Here is an 18040-nt window from a genome sequence, read left to right on the forward strand (position 1 = left end):
GGATGAACTCTCAATCAACCATCCTCTTAACAGGGAGGTGGAGAGAAATCGTCCCCCTCCTCGCATCATCCATTAAATAGTGGCGATGCAGAGGGGAACTGCTCGGATGTCAAAAAGAAAGGAATCTGTACATCTACGGGGATTAAGTCCCCTGGAGGACCAAGTTGACATCAGGCCCGTTGGTAGCAGAGTATACGTGGAGGGGACACTCCATGTGCTCATTTGATGATGGCGTGAGGAGATCAGTGTCCTTTGAAGGACCTGTCGCCCTTAAACAGTTACACCAGGCATGGCATCTCATGTCGCTTGAAGTGTCTGTTTACCACTGCGCTACCATGGTGCTCGCCAGCGAGTCGTTTATCCGGACACTCGCTGTCCAGGAAAATTGCAAATGCACTAAGGGTTTCCATTTTTGAGGGACCCTGTGTGATCTAGAGGAAGACCTTGTCAATTTACAAAGATTGTGGCCTAAATGGGCGAATCGATCCTGTTCTGAGGCTCTGGCGAGTCCAGATCCAAGGCGACATCTGATTCATATGTGGAGTCTTGTTCCGTTTCTAGAATACATGTGGCCCCTGCTAGTCTAAAGCTCCCATGTAGGGGAGGATCCATGTATATTGGTCTTGCGAGCACTTCAAACCAGAGGGTTCAATCTCTTGTCAGAGAAGCCATGGATTACACCAGAGGCAAAGCCCCTTGGGGGGAACTAGGTACTCTGGGAAGAGCTGGGATCAGCGGCGGAGGGCTCCTGAGCTCATTTGAACCAAGTACTCTGTTAAAGGTGACCGACTTACGGCTGGTCATGACTTTAAGAGCAGAGAATGCTGGTCATGTGCCCTTTTAAACTAGGGAACCTTTAAGACCAGGGAAATTAATGCTGGTCATGTGTCTTTAAAGGTCAGGGAATGCTGGACATGTACCTATAAGCCCAGCGACTACTGGACATGCGCCTTTAAGACCAGGGAATGCGGTCATGTACCCTTAAGACCAGGGAATGCTGGACGAGTGCCATATAGACAGGGATTGCCAGTCACTTGCTGGTCATGCGCCTTTAAGACCAGAGATGCATTAAAAAACAGGGAAAGCTAGTCCCTGTATGCTTCCGGGGTGCGTGCAGGGGAGGGGTGCGGAGGGAGGGGTTGCTGTCTTCTTACCCAGATTCTGAGTCCCCCGTCTCGAATAGCTTTGTCTTCAGCGCTGAACACCGCTGGTGCGTGCAGCAGCCACTTACGGATGAGCTCGTGTCCGGAAATGGCAGGAGGAAGAAGATGGCCACCGAGAATAGAGTTTTCGTCCTGAATCAGAGGGGGGGCGGAGCCTGAAGCACGGCCTAGCATGGGCGGAGTTCCGGGTTGCGGTCTACACAAACCCGAAGCAGAGGGTTAAATTTTTGAAGCCAGCCGGCTCCGAACGAGGAAAAAAGGCGCCGATTGCGCAGAGCCCTCCAACCGCTCGAGCCCCGGCACTTACCCCAGTATGCAGCTTTGTTCAGCAGGTCAGAAAGTAGAAAAGATCCACTGCTGTTGCTGCTGTTTGGACGCTGCAGGGATAAAGAAAAACCCTCAATCCATCGTCTCTTTAGCAGGGAGATGGAGAGGAACAGTCTGCCTCCTTGTACCATCCGCTTTTAATAGTGGTGGTGCAGTGGGGGCTGCTCGGACTCCACGCTGGAAGGTGCCTCTGAACAGCCGAGGGTAAAACCTGGTCGGCAGGGCTGAATTGTTCGGCAATAGGCCTGGCTGCAGAAGAGGATCAGCTCAGGCAGTGGCATCCCACGTCGCAGGAGAGGATACGGAGAGGAAACACTCCCGTGCTCACCTGTTGTTGGTTCGGGGAGATCGGAACCTTGAAAGGATCCATCGCCCCATTCGTCCATTGTAATGGTAGAAAGAGTTTTTGGGTCTGAATGGCAGACCAGTCCGTGTGCCTCCTACGGACACTAAGCAAGAACTGGTTAGCTGAGAGCCAGCAGGAGAGTGTATACTGCAGGGGAGGAGATCACTTTTTTGTATCACTTAGTGTCAGCCTCCTCGTGGCAGCAGCAGCATACACCATGGTCTGTGTCCCCCAATGAATGGCTCGGAGAAAAGGATTTTACGGTGAGTACACAAAAATCCCTATGGATTACCCTTATGGTTACCACTTTGGATGCGGCGGTCAGGGCAGAAAACAAGGACGCAGACCGTCAGCAGGACAGAGACGAGGTGGAGGATCCATAGGAGTTTGTGGCATTTATAACTAATCTTCATTATGGAACACAAAACTGTATATGACAGTATATGTACCTGCGCTTAACCTTATAAGGGAACTATAGTACACAACCACGATAGGTAATTACCTTATGGGCGGATAAACAGTAGTAAGTCCGTCTAGGGAACATATACCAGAACTGAGAATAGCCGGTGTGCAGGGACTTGCTAGTAGAAAAACAATTATGAATACGTCTAGGATACGTGTAGCAGGACTGGAATGGTCGGTGTGCAGGGACTAGAATAGGGGAACAGTAGCAATATCACAATAATTGTGATATTGCTACTGTTCCCCTATTCTAGTCCCTGCACACCGACCATTCCAGTCCTGCTACACGTATCCTAGACGTATTCATAATTGTTTTTCTACTAGCAAGTCCCTGCACACCGGCTATTCTCAGTTCTGGTATATGTTCCCTAGACGGACTTACTACTGTTTATCCGCCCATAAGGTAATTACCTATCGTGGTTGTGTACTATAGTTCCCTTATAAGGTTAAGCGCAGGTACATATACTGTCATATACAGTTTTGTGTTCTATAGCCTCTCCCTTTCTCCTCGGTGTGGTGAGGAGCAGTACCCGCAGCTACCTTCTTTCATCTCACAAGCGCCGCTAGTGTATACACTATTGTATTTATAGCTTAATCTTCATTATGGTTTACCACCTCCACATTACCTTCACAAGTGAGTTTAGCACACGCCAGGCCAAGTCGGAGGACACTGCGGTTTCCAATCAGACCATTTTTAAGATGTCGGACACCTTCGTTGCCAATTGCATTATGACCAAGGTTCAAAGTTTCTAATGTCTGAGTGTGAGGCTGCAACAAAAAAAAAAAAAAAATTATTGAATGGATACAAGAAAACTAAAGAACTAGACCCATTAAAACTACAAAAGCCAACTGGAGTCTTACCAGGCACATGCTCATGTAGACCATGCCGGCGTGAGTCAACTGATTGTTCCACAAAACGAAGGTTACCAGTCCCTGGTGCTGTTCCTTCAGCCCCTCGCAGATATAAGCCAGGCCTGGAAATTGGGAAAGTCAATAGTCAACTGACACCAATGTTTCGGACATGTAAGAAATGAATGAAAACAAATTTCAGGAACGGAGAACTGTACATAATAAATAACGAATAAAAAAAAATAAAAAAATGTATACATATTTAACAATTATATACTCCATGAATAAATTTATATATATATTCTTTAGTCTCAGAGCACTAATCAACATCCTTAAGCTAACTGTTAATCCCAAAAATCAATCACCTTTGCTCCCCATTCTCAAGCTTACAGCATGTCCCAGAGGTTGGACTTCCAATAATCAGCATGTTCTGGGTAGGATATAATTTTCAGTTGTAGGAATATCCCTTTATGGGACTTTTCTACGCAAGGAAAACCTGAGAAGAGCCTTCCCTTTAGTTTTGAACATCTAAGACCAGTTCTATTAGTCTATGCCTGATGAAGAGACCTGAGTAGTCTCGAAAGCTTGCAATTTGTTACCATCTTTTCAGTTAGCCATTAAAAGGTATCAACCACTGAGGACTCTCAATCTACTATATAATTGTCTAAGGGTCACTTCCGTCTTCCTGTCTGTCCTGGATATTCATTTGTCGCGGTCTCTGTCTGTCATGGAATCCAAGTCGCTGATTGGTCTCGCCAGCTGCCTGTTATGGCTGCCGCGACCAATCAGCGATGGCCACAGTCCGATTAGTCTCTCCCTACTCCCCTGCAGTCAGTGCCCGGCGCCGGCTCCGTACTCCCCGCAGTCACCGTTCACGCAGGGTTAATGCCAGCAGTAACGCACCGCGTTATGCCGCGGGTAACTCACTCAGTTACCGCCGCTATTAACCCTGTGTGACCAAGTTTTTACTATTGATGTTGCCTATGCAGCGTCAATAGTAAAAAGGATCTAATGTTAAAAATAATAATAAAAAAAAAAAATCATTATATGCTCACCTTCCGCCACCTTTCCCGCTCCTCGCGACGCTCCGGTAACCGCTCCATGTAAGCGGTAGGTTCCGGTGGCAAGGATGGTATGCGACAAGGACCTGCCATGACGTCACGGTCATGTGACCGCGACGTCATCACGGGTCCTGCGCTAGCAACACTGGGACCGGAAGCTGCCGAGTGCACCGCACACAGGGGGACATGACTACAAGGGCTCCCTCGGAAGGTGAGTATATGTTTATTTTTTATCCTGTGACATACGTGGCTGGGCAATATACTACGTGGACATGCATATTCTAGAATACCCGATGCGTTAGAATCGGGCCTCCATCTAGTTCTAAATATTTTTCTATCCACTGGCTAACACGGTACCAAGATATATATCAAGATGTGTACAAAAAATATATATATATCTTTCCTGTAAGACCAGTTGTACAGCAGTGAAGGTCAGTTTTATGACACAGTTACTCACCCGAGTCCATTATGTGGTTGTTCCGCAGGTCCAGGATCTGTATGCAGCTGTTGAACTTTAATACGTTTCCCAGTTGCGCCGAGTCTTGTAAGCTGTTCAGACGGTTGTCAGCGAGGTAAAGCTCCCGTAATACTATGTTCATTTTTAAAGCTGTGGCTGATGGTAAAAAAAAAAAAAACATAAAAAAAAAATCAGGGTGAATTTGTTAATTATATGTTTAGAACGCAAAAGCACAAGATATGCCTGCTCCGAGTGTGCATGCGACGTATTTTGGTGCCTTTCACATTGGACAGTAGTGAGAAGTCTGCTGCTATCCCACACATAGGGGATAACTTGGATATTTGGGGGTTTACCCTTTAACTATGGATGTGGTATAAATTGGCTGCTGAACACCTAAGAAAACCACTCTCCAAATGCAGGTGGAGGTCTAAAGGGGTGCAATGACTTACCCAATAACATCAGGGGTCTTCCAGAAAGACTGGTGTTTTCAAGGTGAAGGACAGTTAAGCTGCTGCTGATGCGCAGCGCCCGAGCTACAAATGGTGCAGAGTGGTCGAGCAATGGGGTATTTCGAGCATCCAAATACTGAAGGCAGTTTGTCTGTACGAGATAATATATAATTAAAATAAATAAAAAATTCTTTATAAAAACGTGTATTATGAGCACGCATATTTTGTACTGTGGCCAGCAGGGGGCGCTACGCCTGTAGATACCGGACTATATCCAGGGTAAGCGGTATATTTACTATGATCAGGATACAATCAGTCTACTATTAATAAAGGTTTGCTATCAAATAAGAAAAAAGTCCAGAAACAAAGAAGGATCCGTCACACGACGGTTGAACCGTACCTTCCGCATCATGTGAGTGGCGGCCTGCCAACCCCGAGTGCCAATGTGCTTGTTGAAGGAGATATTGAGATGCGTCGCCGACTCATAATACTCAATCATGTCAAACAGAGCGGAGGCTCCCTGTACAAAGAGGGAGAAGGGATGACAAAACCGAAGGCTTCCCGCACCCGAGTGCAGCAAGGAACAAGTGCCATTAATATGGAAGAGGACCCCAGCTATTTACAGACCCCTGCGGCCCACAAGGACCTTACTTTCCATTCACCCCAACTTACATCCTCGTCCAGGTTGGTCTGCTCCAAATCCACCATTTTAAATTGCACCCGCTTAAAGATTTCCTCCAGGGCCTCGCACGCTTTATGGTCCAATTTCTCCCCTATGGAAAAAAAATACATATATTTTATCACAAAGGGTCTATACTTTGTGTGGGGGAGCAGCCATTTCTGTTAGGAGCATTGAAAGACAGGCTTTACAGATGCCAATTAGAAACCAATAAACCGATAATGGGAGAATGAGAAGCTATGATCTGTGCAGGGAGGGGGAGGAGGTAAGCTGTGACCTTAACCTATTGTGTGGCTTCCAGCCTTTTAATACAAGTTTTACTGACAAGTGACCTCTATAGAACAAGAGACTTGACGGCTCAGTGGGAAAAGTGGATTTTTGTTTTCTTTAATAAAAAAAAAATGAGAAAAAAAAAAGTTAAAAAAAATAAAATTAAATTACGAAATGTAAAATAAATCGTAATTTATTTATTTAGTTTTTTTTTTACTATTTAAATTCAAATCCAAAGCCATTTTCCAAGACCCATTTTTCAGGCTTATTTTTTGTGCACCGAGCTGACATTTTTATTTTGGGGTAGATTTAATGTTTTTTTTTTGCCTGTTATTGTATTTTATTCTAATGTTGTGGTGACCAAAAAAAAAAAAAAATCTTAATTCTGGCGGTTTGATTTTTTATTCTCGTTACACCGTTTACCAATTGGATTATTTTTATATTTTTGATAGCTCGAGTGATTCTGAACACAGCAATACCAAATATTAATTTTATTTTATATTTAATGGGGCAAAAGGGGGGAGATTTGGACTACCGGTAGTTTATTTTTAATATTTTTAAAAATTGTATTTTTTCACACTTTTTACTTGCTTCTATAGTCTCCTTGGGAGACTTGACGCTGCGATCATCTGATTACTTGTGCTCCACATAGCAGAAATGCTCATCTGCTATGACCGCTGGCCACAGTGCGGCGCTTATAGAAGATCGGCAATGACAAACACGGGGATCTCCTGCATATCCCCAGGTGTCATGCCAACCCATCGGCGCCCCGCGATCTTGTGTCGAAGGGCACAGATTGGCCTGGGTTATTGACGTGTTTCTGTCGTGAGCATGTTAAAATGCCGCTGTCAGAGATCAACAGCGGTATTCAACAGGTCAACAGCTACGGGTGGATCAAAAATGTACCTGCAGCTGTTAGGGGCACGACAGCGAATCAAATCAGCTGTCATATGCTGCAAAAGATGCGGGCTCAGCGCCGCAGCTGGCATCAAAGGGGGAGACACGACATATGACATATGTATAGGGGTTAGTGTATATAGGGCTGGGGAAAATATGGCTATTCTAGTGCGGGGGTCATTACTGGCAGTTGTGAGGTGTCCTTCCAAACCCTTCCAGCAATCACCTTTTGGGGGTTCCGTGATATAATGTGGAATTTAAATTGTTTTTTTACAACAGAGTATTTTTGACCTCACTGTGCTCTTTTGTGTCTTCAAGTTTCTTGGTGGTGTAGGAAGGGGGGTGCGGGGGGGGGGGGGGGGGGGGGCGTTCTGCCCCGTGCGGCACACTGCGGGGGGCGGGTCACCGGGCCGCGGCCGGCGCTGCAGGAGGAGGGAAAAAAAAAAAGATGTGTGGCCTTTAAATCTTCGGGCGCCCCCCCCCCCCCCCTGCCAGCGCTAATACTCACCTCTCCTGGTTCCTGCGGCTGCGCGGCAGCTGCAGCGTCTTCAGCGCCCTCTGACTCTGCGACGTCTCAGGGCAGAGGGTGCGATGACGTCATCACTGCGCGCTCAGCCTCTGTCCTGAGCACGCAGTGACGGAGAGACGTTGAGTGCACCGGACCTGCGCTGGGAACGGGAGAGGTGAGGATTTTACTTTTTTTTTTTTTTCCTTGTCTGACTCTGTCTGGGGGCAATGCTGGAAACCCTGGGGCAGATTTCTGGACAGACTGGGGCAATGCTGGAGACCCTGGGGCAGATTTCTGGACACTGGGGCAATGCTGGACACTGGGGCAGATTGCTGGACACGCTGGGGCAATGCTGGACACACTGGGGGCAATGCTGGGCAGATTGCTGGACACACTGGGGCAGATTGCTGGACACACTGGGGCAGATTGCTGGACACACTGGGGCAGATTGCTGGACACACTGGGGCAGATTGCTGGACACACTGGGGCAGATTGCTGGACACACTGGGGCAGATTGCTGGACACACTGGGGCAGATTGCTGGACACACTGGGGCAGATTGCTGGACACACTGGGGCAGATTGCTGGACACACTGGGGCAGATTGCTGGACACACTGGGGCAGATTGCTGGACACACTGGGGCAGATTGCTGGACACACTGGGGCAGATTGCTGGACACACTGGGGCAGATTGCTGGACACACTGGGGCAGATTGCTGGACACACTGGGGCAGATTGCTGGACACACTGGGGCAGATTGCTGGACACACTGGGGCAGATTGCTGGACACACTGGGGCAGATTGCTGGACACACTGGGGCAGATTGCTGGACACACTTGGGGCAATGCTGGACACACTGGGGCAATGCTGTAGACCATGGGGCAGATTGCTGGACACACTGGGGCAATGCTGGACACTGGCGCAGATCGCTGGACACACTGGGGGCAATGCTGGACACACTGGGGCAGTGCTGGAGACCCTGGGGCAGATTTCTGGACACACTGGGGGCAATGCTGGACACACTGGGGCAGATTGCTGGACATACTGGGGCAGATTGCTGGACACACTGGGGGTAATATGCTGGACACACCGGGGAAGATTGCTGGACAACCTGGGGGTAATATGCTGGACACACTGGGGGTAATATGCTGGACACACTGGGGCAGATTGCTGGACAACCTGGGGGTAATATGCTGGACACGCTGGGGGTAATATGCTGGACACACTGGGGCAGATTGCTGGACACACTGGGGCAGATTGCTGGACACACTGGGGGCAGGACTGGAGGCATGGGCAGAATGTAGACACGGGGCATGATTGGAGACACGGGGCAGAATGAAAGACATGGGGCAGGATTAGATCATGGGGCAGGATGAATACGATGGAGACTGATGGGGCAGGATGGGGAGATCATATGGTGTAGAATGGATACTCATGAGGGCAGGATGCGAGAACATATGGCTGGAGCCAGGAATGAGATAAACGGGGCCAGGGTGGGGAATAGTATTACCATAGGGGCTAATTAAGGGATGTTACTACTGCAGTGATGTATTTATTTTATTTTTTGAGTATACGGTTTTAAATGGGGGAGCGGTCCTGTTACTGTGCAGAGTGACACTATATCACCTTTTTTTCTTCATGTGGTGTAATGTAGAAGTTGTTAAAAATTAAGTAATGTGTTCTGCAAGCGGAGCTCGAGATAACTGTGTTATTTCCTGCAGAAACGAGTCCTGGCTGGGAGAAATGATGGCGGTCTGTGCTGGATGAAAGATGAATGAAGGACTTCATCTAGAGACATCACTGGTGAGTCAGTGTTACCTATACACTGACACTATACACTATATACTATATACAGCGGTCCTGTGTACAATGTCACCAGTGATCACTGTATTACCTATACATTATATACAGAGCTCCTGTGTATAATACCACCAGTGATCTTTGTATTACCTCTACACAGACACTGCATACTAAGTACAGATCTCCTGTGAATACTGGCACTTATAGTGATAGTATTGTGGTTTTTTTCTTTATTACTGATCAGTATTGTAGTATTCAGTCACTATCTTGTGGTAATATGTGGTCTGGAAATGGTGTTGTGGTATTTGTGCCTTGTATGTGCTATTTGGTCACCAAGTGGTGGTAATATGTGATCTGGTCATGGTGAGGCGGTATTTGTCCCTTGTATATAGTATTATTCGGTCACTATGTGGTCTGGTCATGGTGTGGTGGTGTTTCTTCCTGTATGTGATATTATTGGTCTTGGTATAGTGGATTCTGTTGTGTATGGCGGTCATTTGTTCTCTCTGATATTAATTAATTGTCACAGGTTTGGCATGTGGGGGTGACACCATTAGGCCCAGTTTAAGTTCTACAAAACAGGAAAACTATTTTTGGTAAACTTTGTGTGTATTGAGGGGGGGGGGGGGGGGGCGCCAAACTCGGGAGCAGCCCCGGGCGGCAAAAGCTCTAGCTACGCCTCTGCTTATGGGTCATTTGCATCAAAGCTGCTCCATCCAGCATGTCCACATGAAAATTCCCTCTCCGAACCCTGCTTATACAGGTACTATACAGATGATCAGGTTTTTAAATACATCAGATAGGGATTATATACATTAGTTAGGACTGCTCTATATGGGTATACCTTGACGATTGGTGGAGCAGCTTAGTATACATTTTTTTGGAAAAAACGTATCAACTAAATACCCTGTTTTTTCCATCTTTTGACTAGCACTTGCTTATTACTGTGATTTTTTTTTTTTACAACAGAGTATTTTTGACCTCACTGTGCTCTTTTGTGTCTTCATGTTTCCATGGTAACAGACTACAAACAAACCTCGTGTAGTCTGATCCTGCAGTCATGCTTCCACATGGCCCCTGATTCTAACGAACATACAAAAAGCAGTGACCGATGGATGGGAGAATAACCACCAGTTCAGACTGCAGTCACCGATGACCCCCTGGTGACCACAGGATGCCTTCTATCTGCAAAAATAAAAAAAGGTCTTACCCTTGAGATCTAGGCTCTCAACTCTCCCTGAAAGATCAGTCAGATCCTGAAAAAAAAAGAGCAACCTAACATTAGATTACGTTAAACGGTCTAAAATTAAGCAAAACATCAGATTTAATAGACTCAGACTACTCTTCAGTCTAAATATTTTTCTTTAACCGGCCACATACATGAAAAAAATAATCCCCCCCAAAAAAACACCATAATTGCCTATTTGTTTGGCAGACACTCATCTCTTGATTCTACCATCAACATACACTGTCCACTCAAGCGATCGTGCATGTTAATTACAATGAGAAAGCAGAATAAGTTGCTATTAAATATCTGTTGGGATTGGGCAGACTTATATGCAACATGTCCTACCCCTTGTCGTCCCGCCCAATATTTTGTCAAACGTTCATCTTATGTATTTAGCCTGCTCTGGTCAAGTTGTATTGTCTCAGTTGGTGACAGTAATTTATGGACACTTTTGTAAATTTTTTGCATATTACACGTCAGCAGCATACTTTACCTGAAGCTGACGGATAAGTTTAGGAATCTGTTTACAGTTCAGTTTCTGGCAGGCTTGTGTATAGGACATGACGACATCTTCCACAGTGACATTCTGGGCTACAGAGAAAGGCAGAAGAAACATTAGCATTTCCGTGGTGTCGGACTTCGGGCAGACTGCCCCTGTCATTACATGTTAAATTTTGCACTTGACGGCTTTAGCCACAAGAGGTGAAGTCTAGAGGAAGAAATCTGCGGCGTATTTTGCTGCAAACACATATGGACGTCATTCTATGCCTTGCAGAAGGTGAAAGACGCAGTGGAAAAGAGCAGAAAGTCAAACTGGCTTCACAGTTCAACTTCTACCCATAAAAAAAAGATTAAAAAAAAAAAAATAATGCTGCATACGGATGAGATTTGGTACGGTAATAGAAGCGGATTTTCTCCAGCACTGTGTAAGAAAACGCAACCTAGAAAATTAGGCAGCACAATTTGGTGGAAAAAGCAGTAGAAGAATGACCTAAAATAGGAAAAATTCTGTAATAATTAACCAGGATTCATCATGACCTGAACCCAAGATAGAAAAAAAAAAAAAAAAAAAAAAACTGCCCAAAAGGCAACCAGAACTGACCGCATGACAGAATAACCAGAAGTAGGGAGGGAGCGGTACCTCTAAATTTATTCAAAGAGAACACAAGTTTACAGTAAGTGCAAAAATCCATTTTTCTCATTAATGGCATGAGGCACCCAGGACCTTTGGGATGATCAAAAGCAATCAAAACTGTTGGTAAAAACAAATAGCTGAGCATATGGACTGCCAAGAAGACATCGGCCAGCAGCACCTTACGACCAAGTTGACATGAGTAAATTCCACTGAGTGAATCTTGTAAAATGTTTCAAAAAGGTATGGACAGAAGCCAAGAGGACAGCCAAGCTGACGTGAAAAATTGAGGCTTGATGCCTAACGTTCCAAGATGGACTGAAATTTGTTATTGGCCTTGTAGGCTTCCAGAACAGTCAACTTGAACCATTTGGAAATTGTCTTCTTGGAGGCAGAAAAGCCCTAGTGTGGCCCATCAGGGATAGAGAATGAATAATATATATATATATATATATATATATATATATATATATATATATATATATATATATATATATATATATATATATATATATATATCTATCAGAAGGCTTCAATAAAACAGAAGGGTAGGCCCTAACCAAATTCAGACAGTAAAGATAATGTGCTCAGTGATCAATGGGAGGGAAGGACAATATCCCTGACGCGGAAAGTGGAGACCATCTTTGGAACAAGATGTCAAGGGCAGAAAGACAATGGAAAATGATGAAACTGTGCCGTGCAGGAATGAGTAGCACGGTCAGACATCCTGAAAATGTAAAGTTATCGCCACCAGAAATGCCTGCTAGGAATCAAGAAAAACATGGAATTGAAATCCATCTTTTCACATCAGCAAAAGCGAAACATCCAAGTGAAGTAAAAAGACTTGGCAGATTGAAGCTTACGCGACTTCGCCACGGTCTGATTAACAGAATCAAAGATTCTTGGATTTCAGAACCTTGACTTCAACAGCCATGCCTTTACACACAGATGGGCAAGGTGTGGTGGATAGAGGATATTGTAAAAGAAGATGGTGACGAGGAGGAAGAAGAGGCCATGGATCATCTGCAACCAACTGAACAAGTCCAAAGCCATCAGGATTGCCGGGCCATTATTGACACTTGAGATTGTGGGTGAGAAGGTGAAGACAGCCAGAAGACCTCTTTCCAAGGAGTGAGAGGAGCATCCACTGGGAAGCCCCCCCATCCCCCACTGTTGGAACCTGGCAGTAGTGTGGGACCTTGTGACTGACAAGGCATGCAAATATGTTTAAATCAGGATACCCCAGCAAAATGCAAATGGCCAAAGGGCTCCGCATACACCCAGATAGTTGCCCATCTACACTCAAAGTGAGCGGTCCCTGAGATTGAATAATCAGTGGAAGAGAGACAGAAAAATAGAGATCAGTTCTAGAAGGTAGATTTGAAGGCATGATTCCTCCAAAGACTCAGAGTGGTGAGATGGATGAACCCCGCACCCCAGCCCAACAGACTGGCATTGATCATCAGCACCTGCCTTTGGAGAGAAAGAAGAATCTGTTGGAAAGCAGAGCGGAATTGTCAATCTTTATGGTAGGTCTTTGCAGACTCAGTGGGTTCCTTAGATTGCTGCATCTGTCTTCAAGTCAAACGTTTTCTCAAAAGACAAAATAGAATGTGGTAGTGGATGGGTGTGAAACAAAAATCCTACTACCTCGAAAACTGAGACCACCCTGCCACGAACCCTCATGCAAAAAATGATAGAGCACGATGTCTTCATACTGAAAAAGTCACTCCCGCTCAAAGAAAGGAGATCTTGTCTGTGGAAGGCAGATGGAACACATCTAGGTGACTGTCACGCCCAGAAATTCGAGGTGCTTGGTTGGAGTTAGACATCACTTCTGTCGGTTCCAAAAGGAGAGTTCCAATGAATCCAAGATGATCTGGGGACTGGACAGATTAATTTCCTTGGACAAGGACCTCACAAAAAAAATAAATACATATCCTCCTCAAGATAAGGAGCGATTGCTACCCCTTTGGCACAGAAAAATGAGAACTTTGGTGAAGAACCTTGGAGATGTCACTAGTCAAAAGGCAGTGTGACAAACTAGAAATTAAGACAACCAACAGCGAAGTGAAGGAATTGCTAGTGTGACATGATGAAAATCTGAAGATAAACAAGTCTACTGAAGAAAGGAATCTTCCCAACACCAGACTACAGGAATGCCATGCAAAGTTGTCAGACCTGCACAAATCTGTTTAGTCTCCAAGCCACATTGGGTCTGACCAACCTGTCCTTTTTAAGTCCTAAACAGGTTTTTGTAGCATTCCTGGGAGTTATGCATCTGAAACAGGCACAATGACATGCGAGGTCAAACATTTCAAAGTGACAGATGAAAAACTCATTTGGGGGCAGGGAGGTAAATTCAAATTTGTAATCCAAAGGATACCCCCTCTTTGAACCATGCATCATTCAGGTGAGCCATCAAAATTTCTCTGAAAAAGAGAAACATCCCCCTAGCTGAGATGTGTCAGGCGGGAGGAAAAAAAAACATCATGTGGTAGATATTTTGGATGTGGAGGGAATTGTAGCCTTGAGGCAGGTGTGCCAGAAGACCTTGGCTAGAACAAGGGCTGTCTAAAGCTGGATACTTGTGAGGATATCTTGTCACCTCCGAGAGAAAAGGAGTCACAACAGGAGCAAAAATTCTGGAATTTCCTAGATGGCTGATAAGAGTCTACAGTTCAAGAAAAGCAATGCAATCTTGCCCCCTGTGACAATTTTGATGAGTTCGACTAGGCATTTTCTGAAAAGTGTCCCCTGTGAAAGGCATCATGATAAAGGTTTCAAACACTGGGTCTGAAGGACAGCATCTCAGCCAAGTGGAGGGGCCGAAAAGCCAGACTTAGAAGAACTATGGGCCGCAAGTTGGTGAAGAAGATGCTTAGCTCAGAAAGAACAGGTCTTGTTGACCCAATATGCCATGAAAGCAGGACAAAAGTAGAATTTGCTACCGAAAAGAACACTTTTGGAAGGGAATCGATCTTATATAGTGGGCCACTAAGAGACGCTGCATCAGGATGTGGCAATGTAGTAGCTCTAGAGATGAGCTACCTGGGGATACATGGAAGGAGGTGTGGATTACTGGGTAACATCTCTCTGCAGTGTAAACGTTCTAGAGGAAAGCATGTGCTCGTGAGTGCATTTCTATTCGTTGGCAAAATAATCGTCAAAACACTCATGGTTGGGAAAGGGGATTTGTTGCCGACGGTAGAAAACTGCTTCATGGGATGGAGTCCTTGACTTGGATGGTGATTCTCACTGCCCAGATAAGACCCTTCAGAGCTGAGGTCACCTTAGCACCCTACTTGGACTCAGGGATATTGAGTGAGCAGGAGAAAAAGCAGTGTCACCCTCTGTGGCTCTGTCCAGAGAGTGTTCTGGAAAGGTCGAAGTAGATCTGTGCTAAGAGATCATAGGTCTCTTGTGAGATTGTCTGTGGGGAGGCTCCTCAAGCTCTACGCCAAGAGAAGAACATTTATTTGACTGGGTAAGATACCATTGGGATGGCAATCGCTTGAAGAAATAGACCATAGATTGGGGGAGGGTGGCCAGGTTACCCAGAGCCTGTGTCAAAGGCCTGATCTATTTGGAAGGGAAGGAGGACTTGGTTCACGAGAGTGATCCAAGGGATTCCTGAGCAATCAGGGAGGTTAAGTCACTGTACCCAGAGAGGTAGGCTGACCACATGGTAAATGTTTGTCAAAGTGAACAGTGCAACAAAAAATGGAGTGGTGAATGTCTTCCTGGAAAACAAATGAAGATGGGAACCATTCTATGCCTACTTTTACGCGGGAAAGGTCCAAGAGATGCCAAATCACAGTCCCAAATGACACTAGCGACAGAAAAATGGCTGGAGTTGCAGACTGGTGGTCTCTGAGGTTCAGCATGACCAGGAGGATGAAACACAGGCAGAGGAGGCATCAGGAGAAGAGAGGACAGAGTTGGAAGACGGAAGGCCGCGGGAGTGGGGGGATGCCTTCCCACAATAAACAGCATGAAAATTGCTGATTGTCAGCAGAAAACCCACTCTCTGATGCAAGCCTGAGGGAGAGTCAGAAGAGGGTGAAGGCCACACGGGTTATGGCTTAGTAAAGCTGCAGCCTCAATTGATTAAGCCTCTTGCTTGTCGGGAGCACATGTGGCAGATGTTGCCAGCAGACGTATGGAAAAATAAAAAGGATTGGGGACCGGAGTCTCTCCATTAGGACACTAGGCTATAACTAAGCTGGCTCCTGTCCTAGGGGAGGGTATAGCCCACCAGGAGGATTCAACAGGTTTACCTGGAGTCAAACCTCCTAGGGGCAAGAACGTATACCTACAATCCTGTTCCTTCAAAGCTAGTAATGAGAAAAGTGGATGTAAAACAGCATAAAAAAATAAAATGTCAGCCAAACATAATGATCCTGCCACCAGTGTCCATGTCCCTTATTGCAACACGAGGCAATAGTCAGCAGTACCAGAATAGAGAATTGTACCTCAGTGGAAAATAATTCCAGAATACAGAATTTTCGTGTCTGTTGAACTTGTTGATTGTTTAATGTAACAATTAGCAGAACTATGAATGCAGCTCTGGAATATAATAAGACTGCAGCAGTCTGGGATGATTTTTCCTGTAGAGAAATATGCCATGTAATTGCGCACAAACGTCAGGATGATACAGATTTATCTCACAGGTTTGCAGTGTGAACGGCAGAGCGTCCGCATATGGATTAGCCCTTAACGGGAATAATCCGGGGGGCTACCTGCTACATACTCACTTACAGGACCTATTTTTAATTTTGTGGCGGCAAACTGCAACACTGATGGAAACAATAGCAGGCAGTTTTCAAGTTCTGAAAACCTAGGGTTTATTTACAAAAGTTCCACGACTTTTTATGCATATTTTATCTAAAAGCTGGTGAAACCAGTAGACATACTGCATTAAAAATAATAAAATAACAAAACCCCACAGGCATGATGCTTAATCTATTGAACAGACCATCCCAGTCATTTAAGGCCAGGAAGAAGCTATTTACAGTATCCTATAATGGGATTACTGGATTCCCCTTGAATTAAAAACTTTACAAAAAGCATCTGACAGCAGTTTCTTCAATCGCACACACTTCAGGGGTCATTAAGGTATGTGTCCACGTTCAGGATTGCATCAGGATTTGGTCAGGATTTTATGCAGGTAAACTCCTGACCAAATCTGCACCTGAGGTCACTGGCAGGTCACCTGCGTTGTTTCTGCAAAGTAAGGACATGCTGCGTTCTTAAAAGACACGCCGCATGTCCGTTTTCGCGGGTATGCCGCATGCGTCTTTTAATGCATAGTGGAGACAGGATTTCATTAAATCCCCTCCACTATGCTGTAACATCTGGACACTGCGCTTTTGACGCTGCGGCTCTACGCAGCATTTCCTGAACGTGGAAACACACCTTTAGAAAGACCAAAAAGGCTACCGAAGCCAAGTCGCCGTAACTTTGGTGTAAAAAAACAGCACAAGCGTGCAAATAGACAATGTACGACTACACGTCATTTCTGACACATCAGATTGCTCAGAGCGGCCCACCCGGAGCTAAGCCGCCGGTAACTGTACAGTTAAGCCCCACGGTAGGGCAGGGAAACATGGTCTCACTGCTCGGCCGCTCTCATTCTATAGACCGCAGGCCACTTTAAGCCTGTGGTGTAGAGAATGACCGAGGTGTTGACACACACAGCACGTCCGAGTCCCGACACGGTGACATCATGGCGCAGCGCAGGGACTCTGACGTCCTGTGTGTCCGCCCCAGCCTCGCCAGTGGACTCAGCAGGATCCTGGACTAGGTGAGTATATGTTTATTTATTTTTTTAATTAAAACTTGTTGGGGCATCAAACAATGAGGGACCCAGAAACAGCGTGTGTGTGGCATCTTACATTATAGGGACTACTGTGGGACCCATTATACATTGTGGGAGCTAATGTGGGGTCCACAATACAGTTTGAGGACTAGTGTGGGGACCACTGTGAGGCCATTGTACAGTGTGGGTTCTACACGGGGTGAGGGCTTGTGTTGGGGTCAAACTCTTGAGTAGCAGTGTGGCCATCATACTATGTATAGAAGTTATGTGTGCCACTGTAGTTGTAATCCGGGCTAACGATTATGATCCCCACCTCCCCTTGAGCTGAACCCATAGTTACACCTCTGATGGCAGGGGAGAGGGGTCAAGCCTCAAAAGGCTGTGAGTGAGAGATCTCGCACCTTGAGCCAGTTAAGTTTGAAGCAAAAGCCTCGCTTGCCATGTGGGCACCATGTGGTCTAACTTCTTTGTTCTGACAGCTATGATTTCATAAGGAGAATATGGAATTATTGTACTGTACGTACTGGCCACACATACCAGTTACATTATCGAGATTTCAGGGATGTGGGCAAGTGTGGTGCCACGTCAGTGA

General features: G+C 45.7%; 1 protein-coding gene across 3 annotated transcripts in view; it reads right to left on the minus strand.

The window, feature by feature from the left end:
- The window catches only part of PPP1R37 (protein phosphatase 1 regulatory subunit 37), a 52958-nt gene that overhangs the window by 21237 nt on the left and 13681 nt on the right, over positions 1-18040 (minus strand). For all 3 annotated transcript variants that reach the window (XM_069746825.1, XM_069746824.1, XM_069746826.1), the window contains 8 exons: positions 10989-11086; positions 10478-10523; positions 5787-5887; positions 5515-5634; positions 5115-5265; positions 4666-4821; positions 3160-3272; positions 2925-3066 (listed from right to left, as the gene is read on the minus strand). In XM_069746825.1, coding sequence (XP_069602926.1) covers positions 2925-3066; positions 3160-3272; positions 4666-4821; positions 5115-5265; positions 5515-5634; positions 5787-5887; positions 10478-10523; positions 10989-11086 — 927 coding nt within the window. The remainder of the gene's footprint in view (positions 1-2924; positions 3067-3159; positions 3273-4665; positions 4822-5114; positions 5266-5514; positions 5635-5786; positions 5888-10477; positions 10524-10988; positions 11087-18040) is intronic.

Source organism: Ranitomeya imitator, chromosome 2 (genome assembly GCF_032444005.1).
Source record: "Ranitomeya imitator isolate aRanImi1 chromosome 2, aRanImi1.pri, whole genome shotgun sequence".
Taxonomy (NCBI): domain Eukaryota; kingdom Metazoa; phylum Chordata; class Amphibia; order Anura; family Dendrobatidae; genus Ranitomeya; species Ranitomeya imitator.